At 36.8% G+C, this 13,973-nt stretch overlaps 1 protein-coding gene across 3 annotated transcripts in view; it reads left to right on the top strand.

Moving 5' to 3' along the window:
- Positions 1–13,973, top strand: part of LOC127657824 (DENN domain-containing protein 5A-like) — a 62,987-nt gene that overhangs the window by 21,405 nt on the left and 27,609 nt on the right. For all 3 annotated transcript variants that reach the window (XM_052146750.1, XM_052146759.1, XM_052146766.1), the window contains 3 exons: positions 2,514–3,186; positions 7,988–8,175; positions 11,802–12,116. In XM_052146750.1, coding sequence (XP_052002710.1) covers positions 2,514–3,186; positions 7,988–8,175; positions 11,802–12,116 — 1,176 coding nt within the window. The remainder of the gene's footprint in view (positions 1–2,513; positions 3,187–7,987; positions 8,176–11,801; positions 12,117–13,973) is intronic.

The raw sequence follows: 13,973 nt of genomic DNA, 5'->3' as shown, positions 1-13,973 counted from the left end.
TGAAAATGTTTGGCCGATTTTAACAAAAAACTTTTGGCTGATACCAACATAATGTAAAAAAGCTTTGATTGATTGATTGAACTTTATTATCCACTTTCCCCCCTGGGAAATGTCCCGGTTCTCCCAATGGCCAGTCCGCGCCTGGATATAACTCTTGTTGCTCTTCTGTGAACTGCATGCAAATACAGTTTATCAAGCTGTGTTTGCTGGTTTCCTATTATTTTTTCCGCCATTCTCACTATCCTGAGCAACTTATTCTTACTCCTCACTCCCAAATTTCCAAACCAGGCTGTGATATTAAACACTAAAATACTTTCAGCATGCCTTTTATATACCATTTCCAAAACTGACTCGCACAAGAAACAGCCTTGCTTTCGCTCAACAACTTGCTTTCCTAAAAATGTTGTCTACGTTCTCACCAAAGTTAAAACTTGTATCAACATACTGCATGTTCTCAAATATTTTTTAACTTTCAACAGTCTCAACAGCCTGATCTTCTAACATTAGTTGACCTGACGGATAGTGTTCTTCAGGTTTAACATTGAAAATCAGCTCTTTGGTTTTTCTTACATTAAGTTGCAAAGCAGTCAATTTGCACTTTATTGTCCACTTCCGTTTTTGCAGTTCAAAACAACAGAACTCACATGTTACATGCTTGTTCTGTATATAAGAGAACATTACAATTCATATTATGCATAGGTTGGGCAATTCCATGGAAATGTCAACCACATTATGAAACAGAAAAAGTTACCAATGGAACAAATTGCCCTTTTAAGTTCTATCATTTTGTAATAGATAAAGGATAATGCCATTCACACCGCTAGAGGGTGCCGCTTGTTTACACAATGCTGACTGAAGTACTTACTGAAGCGCTAAATTAGGGTTGTGCCGATGGACGATATCGTCGTCCATCGTGATGGCTGACCAACATCACGATGTAGAGCCACCATTGTGATGCCATGCCACGCCCCCCTTTTGCGAGTCTTGCTAGTGTGACTCACTAATCCTAGTCTCTTCTGTAGTTAACCTAAAAACTTTGCAGGGATTGCTCTGTAAATTAAATTGAGAATATAACTAATGCATATATGCTATTTTAAATACTGTAGTATATGCCAGAGACGTGACGTGTTAAAATACCGTGTCAGGCAGGCTACACAAATATTGATCTTGACATTGTTAGCTTCTTGTCTTTTTTTTAACATGTCTTACGCTGTACATTTAGATTAAAATATTTTATGTTGTAGGCTACAAGAAAATAGCCTTTATTAATTAATTATTAGTAGTTGTAGTGTCTCAGAAAATCTTGCTCATTGTCACATAGCTCTTGTATACACTGAAGCGGCAGTTTAAGATAAACCCAGACCAGCGAACGTCAAATAACTTTTGTCTGGTTAATACTTTTAAAGAAAAATTTCCTTGGCCATAAATCCATAATGTCAAATCAAATGAAAGAAACAAGGTGAATATGAATAACACACATTTATTAAAACATAGAAGAACAACAAATGAAACGGGTACAACACTCAGACCGAAACTCGGCATTAACATTTCACTTATAATTAGCAGCACAATTAACTTCAGCACAGGATACAAAATAAATTATGTTATTGAAATATTGTAAAGTGGTCATATGAACTAGTTGGGATAGTAAAATAACGAAATTATAGTTTTTAAGTGGAAAATAGTATTTATGTAAAGAGATATATTAAAATAAAAAGTGCACAACTCTTCTTAAGTGAAAGCAAAAAAAAAAAAATGCTTCACGTGTCGTGCAACCTACTGATAAAGCGCTGACGAGTCATTAGTTGGGTTAGTAAAATAACGAAATTATAATTTTTCATATAATTTTTGAAAATTCTATGAAATTATATAAACGCCCCGCCCCGCCCCACCGACGATATCATCGTCCATCGCGATGTTTTACTGTCAACATCGTCAACTGCCAATTTAGGGGACATCGCCCAACCCTACGCTAAATGCAGACACATTTTAAACGCTGCCTTTCAAGGATGTATTGCGATTTCAATCTTAACTCAATCAATCATGCAGCCTTAAGGGATACCAAACCAATGTTACAAAGTTTGCTGGTTTCAAAGCATTTTGAGGGTTTTACAAAGTGTGTTGATAATTTTAATTGAACCATCGGTTTTTCATATCTGCGTTTTCATGCTTAAAACAGATTTGCAGATGGTTTTAATTTGGTCATGATTGTCTGCTAAATATCAGTAGCGATACATCAGTGTATCCCTAATTTACTCAAAATATCCTCAAAATTATTTGAAAACACAAAATGTGCACTCAGAAGTTCTGACTTCGGTTAATTGGCCAAATGGGCATGGCTATCAGCTGATAATATACAATGGCCTAATCAGCTGGGCTGGTATACTTTTCTATTACTAAAAGCAAATGAGATGACTGAATGGGGTGAGGCTCAAATTAGAGCCACTTAAAAGAGAAAGTTATTTTAATATTGGTAAAGCTTTAAATCTTAATTTTGTTGTGTCATTTCACAGCTGTGTATGCCAAAGGGCCTGGCCTTCCGCACGCAGGCAGACACACGCGAGCCACAGTTCCACTCCTTCATCATCACGCGAGAGGATGGCTCCCGGACCTACGGCTTCGCCCACACCTTCTTCGAGGAGGTGACCAGCAAGCAGATCTGCAGCGCCATGCAGACGCTCTATCACATGCACAATGCAGAACAGTATGACATCCTGCACACACCCCCTACCCCTCGCAGTCCTGAAGACCCTCGGCCTACACTGCCACAACTCCACGAAGCCCCCTCCCTCTCCAGGTTACAGCGCTTCAACTCCTATGACATCAGCCGCGACACGCTCTATGTGTCCAAGTGCATCTGCCTGATCACACCAATGGCCTTCGCCCATGCTTGCAGGAGAGTTCTAGAACAGCTACACCAGGCGGTCACCTCGCCTCAACCCCCGCCCCTTCCGTTGGAGAGCTACATCTACAACGTCCTCTACGAGGTTCCGCTGCCACCATCCGGGCGCTCCCTGAAGTTCTCAGGTGTATACGGGCCAGTGTTGTGTCAGAGACCCAGTACGGCCGAGCTGCCCCTCTTTGATTTCCCCCTACAGGAGGTGTTTGAGCTACTGGGTGTGGAGAATGTTTTGCAGCTCTTCACTTGTGCACTTTTGGAGATCCAGATTCTTCTATACTCACAACGTGAGTAGCTATCTGCCATGCTTCTGTAGGTCTACAGGCTGTTTTTTAAAATGTCATGAAACCCCCTTAGTTCAGCACCAGTTGTTCACAACTTGACCTAAAAAGTGGTCATGATATGGGTGTGTAGAAATGTTAAAAGGTGGGAGGGTATTGGTGGAGTGAGAGGGGGAATTCATAGATATTTAAATATCACGCAGCCTTTAAGTAGAGTCGGAAATATCGTAATTGTGAGTTACGAGCACATGACTGACCAGACGAATTCGCATTTACCAATGGGAAACTCTTATTCACTTTGAAGCGAGTACACACGCAGACTATATATTTATATATTTAATAAGATTATTAGCCCATATAGCGAACTGCTTTTTCGGAGGTAAGTGAAGGGGGTGAAAAACATCAGGTGTTCAATCAGAACGGGAAAATAAAAGCTCCATTTCACTAGAAGTGTGAAATTGAAAAAAATAGAATGCGACACAAAATATATTCTGTATAGTAATATTTAATGTAGTAGTAGTTGTAATAATAATGCTAATAATATATCAATAATAATTAATTATATTAATAATAAAAAATTGTGTTTAAGCAAAATCTCAAGCAAGAGTTTCATCACTGCATTCATTAATACTGTGATGCTCTACTGTGTAGCACTTTATTGGACAATAATAATAATAATAATAATCATTATTATAATGATCAAATAAAATAAAATAAAATTGGGTTTTGGATTATTTGAGGATCAGATGCTCTTCGTTTAATAAAAAATAATGTAATAGTATGTTGAAAAGTATGTTTTCATTTTATTAAAATTTTATTAATTAATTTGATTAGTATTTATAATGATAAAATGTAATTAACCTTTAAAACCTGGAATTCAGTGAAAATAAAACGTAAAGCACGGAATGTGGGAAAAAATTCTAATTTGACTATTTCAATATTTGATATCTATTTATTTTTTGTGGTTATTGGAGAATCACGTTGTTAGCCTAGCGACATGTGTGAACTGTTCAATTGGGAGTTTTTGAGCCTCGTTACAAAATATTTTTTAGTTGTTTAGAGATGTTCATAGATGATTGTTCTAAATAGTCTTTTGTGAGTAACTGCAGATACTTTATTTAGTAAAGCTTTTTTGTTACACGTTAGCGTTACTTTTGCTGGCAACTTGCTATAACAACACCTGGTTTGTTGTCATCTGTTTGTTTCCACTGTGATTACCATCACAGCTCGCCAACATGCTCTTATTTTTACATTAACACTTATTTCAAACTGCCGAGGCTTTGTGTTACAGTACATCTAAACCTAACACAACAGATATCTGAATAAGCTCCATGCAAACATTGATCACAGCTCATTTACTGTGTTTTTGCTTGTTCAGTACAGTACATGCTGCTTTTACTCAAAAGGACAAACAGACGGTTACACCGTGTCCTAACTACACGCTTGCAGCGTACTGCGACAAGCCCTCTCTCTCTTTTCACACTATCCCTCCATCTCTGTGTCGGCGTGAGCTCATCTTTGCGCTTTGTTCTTCTCGTTCTTGTCAAACTTACAGCCTACCCTTTGCCCACAACCACCTGGAATGCAAATTATACTCACAGCTTTCTGTGTGATGTAAGGACGATAAGTTGTTACTTATGCATTTGTTAATATCCTTTAAATGTAATATACATATTCTGTAGGGCTTATGTTAATGTTATCATGTTTTATGCTGTTTCACAATCACAATATGTCTAGTATTGTAAAATTGACCCGTTTTATCTTGATATGTGGCCATTAATATGTGCATTCTTTGATTCGTATTCCCAAATGTAATTTAATTTACCTTTTGACATTTGGACATCATCAGCAGACCGCTTTAAATTAAATTTGGAAGATTGTTTTGCCATTCAGTGGCAGATGTGCTGATTGGATCAATTATACCAACAAGGAAGGGCAAATTATAGGGGTATCTACAAAACGACAGGGGGTTGGGTGGGTGCATTGCTTTGGTGTTGCCTAGAGACTGTACTCCAGCTCAGGAGGATGGTGGTTATGCAGCATAAATATGATTGGTTGGAAATGACATCATCCTTTTTTGTGTCCAGAAGGCTTCTGGTTGAAGTGTAATGTTTGTGGACAGTGAAGATCCGGAATGAAAAGGAGCTTGTTTTCGGTAGACGAAGCTCCCGTCGCACACAGCAGGGTCTGATCGCGGAAAAATAACAAGCCTACATTATTCTATAAATAGCAGGCCAATTCATAGCTTAGATATAAATGCCCTGGTCCTTTCACACATACGTGAATCCTTGAAATGGGCATCTGCTGCTAGATGAATGGATTGTTGCCAGTTGTCATTTCCGTATATAGACCTCTGCCTCGGGCACTCTACAAATCTGTACGTGTCATCTGAAGTAAAGGTCACTACTTCTGTTGAATTAACATGTGATTAATTAATCATGTATTATATTAGAATTTGATTTTATTTTTAATAATTTATGTTTTAAGTTTGAATGGATCTGTGATTGTTTTATTCATTCATTATTCATTTGTGTTATAATAATTAATATGATTGATTAATCGTATATTAAAATGCGATTTTAATTTTAAATAGTATTCATATTAAACATATAATATTAATAATATGATTTTAATGAATCTATCATTTTTCTGTCTATTAATAATTCATTATTATTGATTTGTGTTATGCTAATTCATATGTGATTGGTCAATCATATATTATATTCCAATGTGATTTTAATTTGAAATATTAATATTAAACAGAATATTATTAACTTTATAGTTTTAATGGATCTATGATTGTCTTATTAATAATTAATTATTATTAATTTGTTATGCTAATTAATATGTGATTGGTCAATCATATATTATATTCCAATGTGATTTTAATTTGAAATATTAATATTAAACAGAATATTATTAACTTTATAGTTTTAATGGATCTATGATTGTCTTATTAATAATTAATTATTATTAATTTGTTATGCTAATTAATATGTGATTGGTCAATCATATATTATATTCGAATGTGATTTTAATTTGAAATATTAATATTAAACAGAATATTAACTTTCAGGATAAGCGGTTGACGATGGATGGATGGATGGATATTAACTTTATAACTTTAATGGATCTATGATTGTCTTATTAATAATTAATTATTATTAAATTGTTATGCTATTAATATGTGATTGGTCAATCATATATTATATTAGAATGTGATTTTAATTTTAAGTGTTATTACTAACATGTAATATTAGTAATATTATAGTTTTAATGGATCTATGATTGTCTTATTAATTATTAATTATTATTAATCTGTGTGATGCTAATTCATATGTGATTGGTCAATCATATATTATATTCCAATGTGATTTTAATTTGAAATATTATTAATATTAAACAGAATATTATTAACTTTATAGTTTTAATGGGTCTATGATTGTCTTCTTAATAATTAAGTATTATTAATTTGTTATGCTAATTAATATGTGATTGGTCAATCATATATTATATTTGAATGTATATTCGAATATTTTAAATATGATTAATATTAAACATAAATATTATAGTTTTAATTAATTAATAATATAATTATAGAAAACATTATTATATTCCTATGTTATTTACTATATTTAAGCATGAGTAAGAGGGCTGTTATACAGAAATTAATATAATATTGTATTGTTTTAGTGTATTCAATTCTGTGGGATGCAAGGAGAGTTGAGTTTTATGGAATATTATAATTATCTTTGCAAGTAGAGTGTGTGTGTGTGTGTGTGTGTGTGTGTGTGTGTGTGTGTTGGATTATTTTAATTATAACTCTATTAATATTAAACATATGCTTAAATATCATTTATAATATTATTAATACTGTGCAGGAGTGCTGTTGAATCATTGTATCATTATAAATGAACACTATTATAAATAGTATAAATTGATATGAATATACAATTTAATAATGTATAGCAAAGTTTAATAGGGTGAATATGTTACATTAGTTCATCTGTGGCATGTGATCAAAGTGAGTCAGTGCATATGTGGAAATAGGCCTGTTCTTATTGGTCAGGGTCAGTGTTTAGAAGCTGTTTTGTAATCTTGTCTCTCCAAAAGTGGCGACACCCTGTTGTTGAAGGGTGGAGACAATAACATAAAAACAAGGTTTTTTGTAAATAAGAATAGAGGTCGGCCTAATACAACATGATATTTTTAGTTTTAAATGCCAACATGAGAATGCATTGTGTATCAGGCACTCACTTTGCATATCTTCAATAGGAACGTTAAAATATCAAGGACATTCTCACAAGAAAACTATAAAAATTAAAAATAGAGTACAGACTATCTCTATAAGCAACCAATCACAGAGTTTGTTTTTTTAAATAGTAATTAATGGGCTGGCATGCAAAAATGTATTTAAACAATTGCATAAGAGTGTTAGTCCTTGACCGGTGGTACAGAAAACACTGAAAGGAAATGTGGAAATGTGTGTAGACTTGGTATATTTCTGTTCATCCATAAGTAATAAGTACTGATTATTTCACAGACCAAAAGCAAAGCGCAAAACAAAGAAGATAATACAGTCCAGGGGCCATAATTACATACCAAGTTATCTAGTCGTTTTCCTAAGAATGTTTTGTGAATCCAGCCCTGCTTATTGGATAACTAGTTGACTGCAACAAAGGAAAAAAGTGATATCATTCTGTAAATTACAGCTTTGAAAATTAGCATTTTCTGTTTTGTCTGTCAGGTGTTGTGCTGCTCTGAGAATGAGGTATCTGAATGTGTCTGTGTCTTTTTCGTTGAACAGATTACCAGCGGCTGATGACGGTAGCAGAGGGCATCACAGCCTTAATGTTTCCTTTCCAATGGCAGCATGTGTATGTGCCCATCTTGCCCGCTTCTCTATTACACTTTCTGGACGCTCCCGTGCCCTACCTCATGGGTCTGCACTCCAACGGCCAGGATGACCGCACCAAACTGGAACTTCCCCAAGAGGTGTGTGTGACACATATTTACTCCCAGACAATCTACTTATCTTATCTAACCCATTCAGTCCAGGATGAACTCATGTTCAGTGATGACTTCATGTGGTTTTCCCTAAAGAATAGTATTTAAACCTTTGAGGTGATGATCATAATGGTCCGTTTGGTCTCATATGCGTCTCTATTGACTGGTAGTATTGAAGCTTCATTTACACATTAACATTCCTCTCTCTGCCATAAGACATTTAATGCATGCTGAAATTCTCAGGTCACGTCCACACAAATCTGTTTAAATGTGATAAAATTAATGCGTTTTCAAACGAAAATGTATTCGTGTGGACGTGGCCTTACACTCTCATTCTTAAGTAGGGGTGGGTAAAAATGTCGATTTCCCCATGCGTCGCGATATTCATTTGAATGATCTTGATATCGAGTCTTAAATCCCAAGAACGATCTTTTACAGTATGTAAAATCCTTCGCTACAATGAGAGGAAATCACTCGCATTTGCAAGCAAATTTCATGCTATGCGACTGAAATGTATATGTGGCAACTGGCTCGTAAATGTTTACATTTACCTCACCAGTAATTGTGTAGTATAGTGGTGGATTATTCAGTAGAGAGATCCTTTCACTGCATGTTGACTCTAAAAGTTGCTCCGTGTAATGTGTGTCCAAAGATGAGATCCACCGATTTGCCATTGAATAATGTCTCTTTTAATACCCTTTCTATTCTCTAGTCAGTTGTTGATCAAAAACAACAAAAAATAAACATTTATCATCGATTTAGTCATAGCACAGATGAGATAAAGCCGTTCGAGTCTCTTGTTAACATGCGCTCATTCACAGACACTGTTTACAGAAATGCGGTTTTTAACATGTGTTCAACAAATCAATGTAAATTACGGAAGCTCAAAGAGGCCTTGCATTATTATTATGTTTCTGTCTCGTTTTCTCGTGATCTCGACATAACAACGGTTGTTTTCTCGTGATCTCGTCTTAATTTTCTCGTGATCTCGACATTTTTGGATGATTTGTAAAATTACTTGAAAATTGATAGAGTAACTGTCAGGGTCACTCTAATCTATAATCCTATTACAAGGTATGAAGGACAATGAGAGATCCTTGGCAGAAAAGTAAAATGTATTATATGTAATATGTAAATGTTATGTTAATTCAGTACACTTTGGTTATAAATGATTCACCTGCCCTATCCAAGAGTCTTCTAAACCAGTCACCTTTCACATAGGCTAAATCAAACATATTAATAAACACCAGCACGTCACAAACACTTAATAAACGCTTTTTCATCAATATAGTAAGACTCGCTTTCTTCTGCACTCAACAGGAGTCAAGAAGCACGTCTTTCTGTTCTTTCCACGAAGTACCGTCATTACTGAAATATGCGCGCACTCTGATCTAAATCGTGGCTGGCTTGACCGCAGTCATACAGACGTCCCGGTCTCTCAAGTTGGCTGGCAATGAAATTGACCAAACGTTCAGGGTCACTGTATTTTCTACCACAAAGTTGTAGACGCGATAGTCTTCTTCTAAGGTGTCTGATACTAATCTGGACGTTGTCAATGACTGAGAGACATACAGCTATTTCAGCTTGAGTGAGTCCTTGATCAAAGTAATGGCGTATGCGGTCATCCATTATGCAACAGTGCGTTTAGCTGTTGCCTCCAGATAGCCTTATTGAAAACAACCTTTTGTTATGCCGAGATCACGAGAAAGTTAAGTCATGATCACGAGAAAACAACCTTTGTTATATCGAGATCACGAGAAAATGAGACAGAAAAATAATAATAACGCAAGTCCTCTTTGAGCTTCCATAGTAAATGCAGTACCTGTAAATGGCACAAATTATGCAATTCAACTATAAACATAACAGAATATAATATATGCAGTATCATATTTATTGACTGAATACATGGATTTGTACATTTTTACAAAGTTGAAATACGAATAAAATTGTATAATTTGTAGAATTAATATTTTCTTAATGTACCAAATTAGAAGGTCGATTGTATAGTTAACAGCATTAGCTGGGACAGAATTTCTTTCATATGTAAGCAGAAGGGACATTATAACTAAAATATACCCATATGAATCGATATCGAATTTGGAATCGAATCAAAACGAGAGCTCATGAATGTGACTCGAATCAGGAAATCTGTATTAATACCGAGCCTTATTCTAAATGATGTCCATCATAAGTAGGGCTTGGAGAAGGGCTGGACTGGTAATCTGGCATGCCGGGCATTTTCCCGATGGGCCGACGCATTTTGGGGCCGATCAGGGGTGGACTGCCCATCGGGAGAACAGATGGGGCCGGTGGGTTGGCCACGAAACGGGCACAGATAAACTAAATTGAGCCGCCTCATTATGTAGAACGGACCACAAAACGGCGCCGCGATATGCAGAAAAGGACAGCGAACAAACCCCAACTCAACAACTTTTGGCTCAACTTTTCTCGTTGATTTTGGTTACACACTAAACTGCATCTGAGATTGTATTAATTTTTGACTCTTGTAGTCTCTATATCTGTGGCCGTCACAGTAAGGAAAGACTAAGAAAATGTTTTAACATTCAATAAATCGACTTGAAAAACTATCGGCAATTAATCGGTTATCTGACTTTTCCACCACCTTCGTAAACGATATTGGCAAAATCAGTTGAGCACTAATGCAAACTTCATGAACGTTTTGATTTAATTGTTTTTTATATGTCAGACTTTAACAGCCAGGCTACATTGTTTATAAAATAATGTCTAGTGCTTATCTGCAAGGAAAAGTGTTTGAAGTTCTTGTTTGTTTCTGTACATGTATAAGTAGGCCTGTCATGATAATTACGTTATCGATTTATCGTACGATATATGGATATGACCTTGATCATTTTGCTGACCTCGATATTGCCCATTGTGTTTACATGCGTGTTTGTTTTCATAAGAATGAATGCGGAGGCGGGGCTCAGGCAGCTCCTCCACACACACACACAGAGCGGACCGCGACAGGTGAATATTATATGTTACTCGAGGCTAATAGGTGTTTTAATGGGTGTTTTTCCCTGTATAATGACTGTATAATTCCAGCCAGAAAGTTTGGAAGAATAAGTCCAAATGGAATTGGGCTCAAAGCCGCATTCCACAGCTCCGGTATGGGAACATTTTGGAACGAGCCGGTATGTCGACATTGTTTAAAAACATTGGCAACGAAAAGTGGCAATACATCTAACCTAAAAGCTCATCTAAAACATAACCATCCCATCCAGCTTTCCGAGCAGGGAACAAAAAACGCAGTTGGAGATGGAGAGAATTTAGAATTTTTCAGAATTAAAAGTTCATTGCTCTTTGAAAGGGTGTACTTGCATTATTATATTATCATTATATCAGTGCCATAAAATGGTCTTAAAATTACAATAATATTGTTTATCGCAATTATTTCGGGGACATATCGTCCAACAAAAGTAGTTATCTTGACAGGCTAAGTATATGAATCTGAACTGAACGTGCCTGTTTTTTTTAGATAAGCTATCTTGTGGACAGAGACGGAAGTAAATATAAACACGATGTCCACAAATGTCCCTTTACATAAAGACACTGATCAATGCTTTGAATGAAATGACTCATGTATCCCTCAGGCCAACTTGTGTTTTGTCGATATTGACAACCACTTCATCGAGCTGCCGGAGGACCTTCCTCAGTTCCCCAACAAGCTGGAGTTCATCCAGGAGATCTCGGAGGTTCTGCTGGCGTTCGGCTTGTCTCCAGAGGCAAACCCTCAATGCAGCAAGGGCCACAGCAAGATCAGGGGCTTCCGCTCCGCTGACATGGTCTCAGACAAGCGCAACGGCAACCTTGCCGACTCCCCGCTCAACTCTTTTCTCCTGAGAGAGAACCAAACCATAGCTCGTCTGCAAGCTCTGGTTAAGAGGACTGGAGTCAGTCTGGAGAAGGTGCGTGTGAAATTGAATGCACAAGCATATGCCAGAATATCTGATCACTCCATTAAGGCACTCTTTCAAGGACTCTTTCTGGAAAACCAGAAATATTATAACATCTATTTTGTATTGATTGGTGAGGGTAAGAACCAGACCCACTTTTTAAGTCCTTTTTTACTATAATTTGTACACCCTGCCCAGTAGGTGGCGATATGGACAATCAAAGCGAACCGAGAACCAGTTGAGGCCAATCAAAGTCACCATATTTGATTGTATAGCTATTTTTTTGTGTTACTTCAGAAGACTTGTAAAATTGTGCACAAGTCGTATCGACTACTCTTACTGTTGTTTTTTTGTCCTTTTATGGAGCTTGACATCCCAAAATCACTACAGCCACTTTTCCACTTTACCTTATGGTTAGACTCACCTCAACTCGCTTTACGTTTTCGATCTTGCATTTCTACTGCAGTTTAGTGCCGCATCAACGTGGGTGGGATTATAGGCTGATCGTCAAAGTTGCGCTGCCTCTACTGCCTTGACATCATCTTAAATGCAACACAAATCAATAAACAATAACACAACCGCTAGCTGTTAGTTACTAGTGCTGCATAAACCAGTTGTTGCATGGTGATTTTACACAAGTGTAACAGTTGAATTGGCCTGGTTGTTTTAGAAGAAAGCTTTCAGTAGCTGGTCAACTAAATAAAGTGAAGCTTTCAAGCAGAGTATAGAGTTAACATAACAAAACATACCATCCTCCATCGTGGACCTCAACAATGTTGTGGCTGAGTCCAGGGCACTGTCCCTCCCTCCCATCGCTCGCTGGTCTAGATAGCGTCCATTTAGTCGAACCATTTCCACTTTTCCTTGATGGTTCTGTAGTCACTTTTATGTTTTTTTATTTACTTTTTCTCTACACTGTTGGTAGGTCCGGTGGTAGCCGTGTCTCAGCTGTGCGGCCAACCATTGAGACACTTCCTGAAAGACTTTTTCATGTCGTTCGTCGCTAACGAGAGGAACGTCTGCACCACGTTTATTGACCACGGCATGGTTTTGCGCACAGCTATTTCTTTTTACAATTAGAAATTCACGTGAACAAATGATACTGATATCGCTGTAGGTAGCTTTAAAACTAGCGGGTTGATGTCCCGTGCCGAAAATCCAGTGACGCTGGTAGTGACGATTCTCTCTGACCAGTCAGTGGCTTTGACGTCACGTTTAGTATTGGCTCGGCTCGCTTGGAACCCCAACCGAGGTGGTACTAAAAAAGTGTCAGGTACCAGGTACTATCCACAATGGAAAACCCATAAAAAGCGAACAGAGTCGAGTTGAGTTGTAACGTGCAGTGGAAAAGCTCCATTTCATTATATGCCAAAAAAAGTACAGTTTTCCCTTTATTTTTCATGGAAGAAAGAATGTCATTCAGTTTTGGAATGACATGCAAAATCATGACACAATTTACATTTTTCCACATTTCTTGATTCTGTGTATTCTCTTGCACTCCTGTGTTTTTAAGTTCATCTGGGTTCTCTGAGGATTTGCTGTGAATCCAGTCATTTTCTTTTTGATTTGAACAATAACTACAGCAATGTTGGCAGCTGCTTTGTGAAAAACACATCATTACAGTGTGGGCAATAATTGTAATTACTGTGTGGGCGATGAAAAGACGAACAAACTGCTGTTATGACTGAGGACGAGATTTTCTGAAGCACAGCATGCTGAGGTCTTGCTCTCTGACAAATAAGCAGCTTAAGTACACGCTCTTTCTGAAGGCCAGGGATTGACCCCATACTCTTAATAAAGCTCCTGATGACAAGACTAAAGTTAGTTTGTGCATTTAACCCTACTTTAAGGCTATGACTTGGCACATCC

Source organism: Xyrauchen texanus, chromosome 2 (assembly GCF_025860055.1).
Source record: "Xyrauchen texanus isolate HMW12.3.18 chromosome 2, RBS_HiC_50CHRs, whole genome shotgun sequence".
NCBI lineage: Eukaryota > Metazoa > Chordata > Actinopteri > Cypriniformes > Catostomidae > Xyrauchen > Xyrauchen texanus.
The sequence above is the reverse complement of the archived record's forward strand: the minus strand, read 5'-3'. Positions and strand labels throughout refer to the sequence as shown.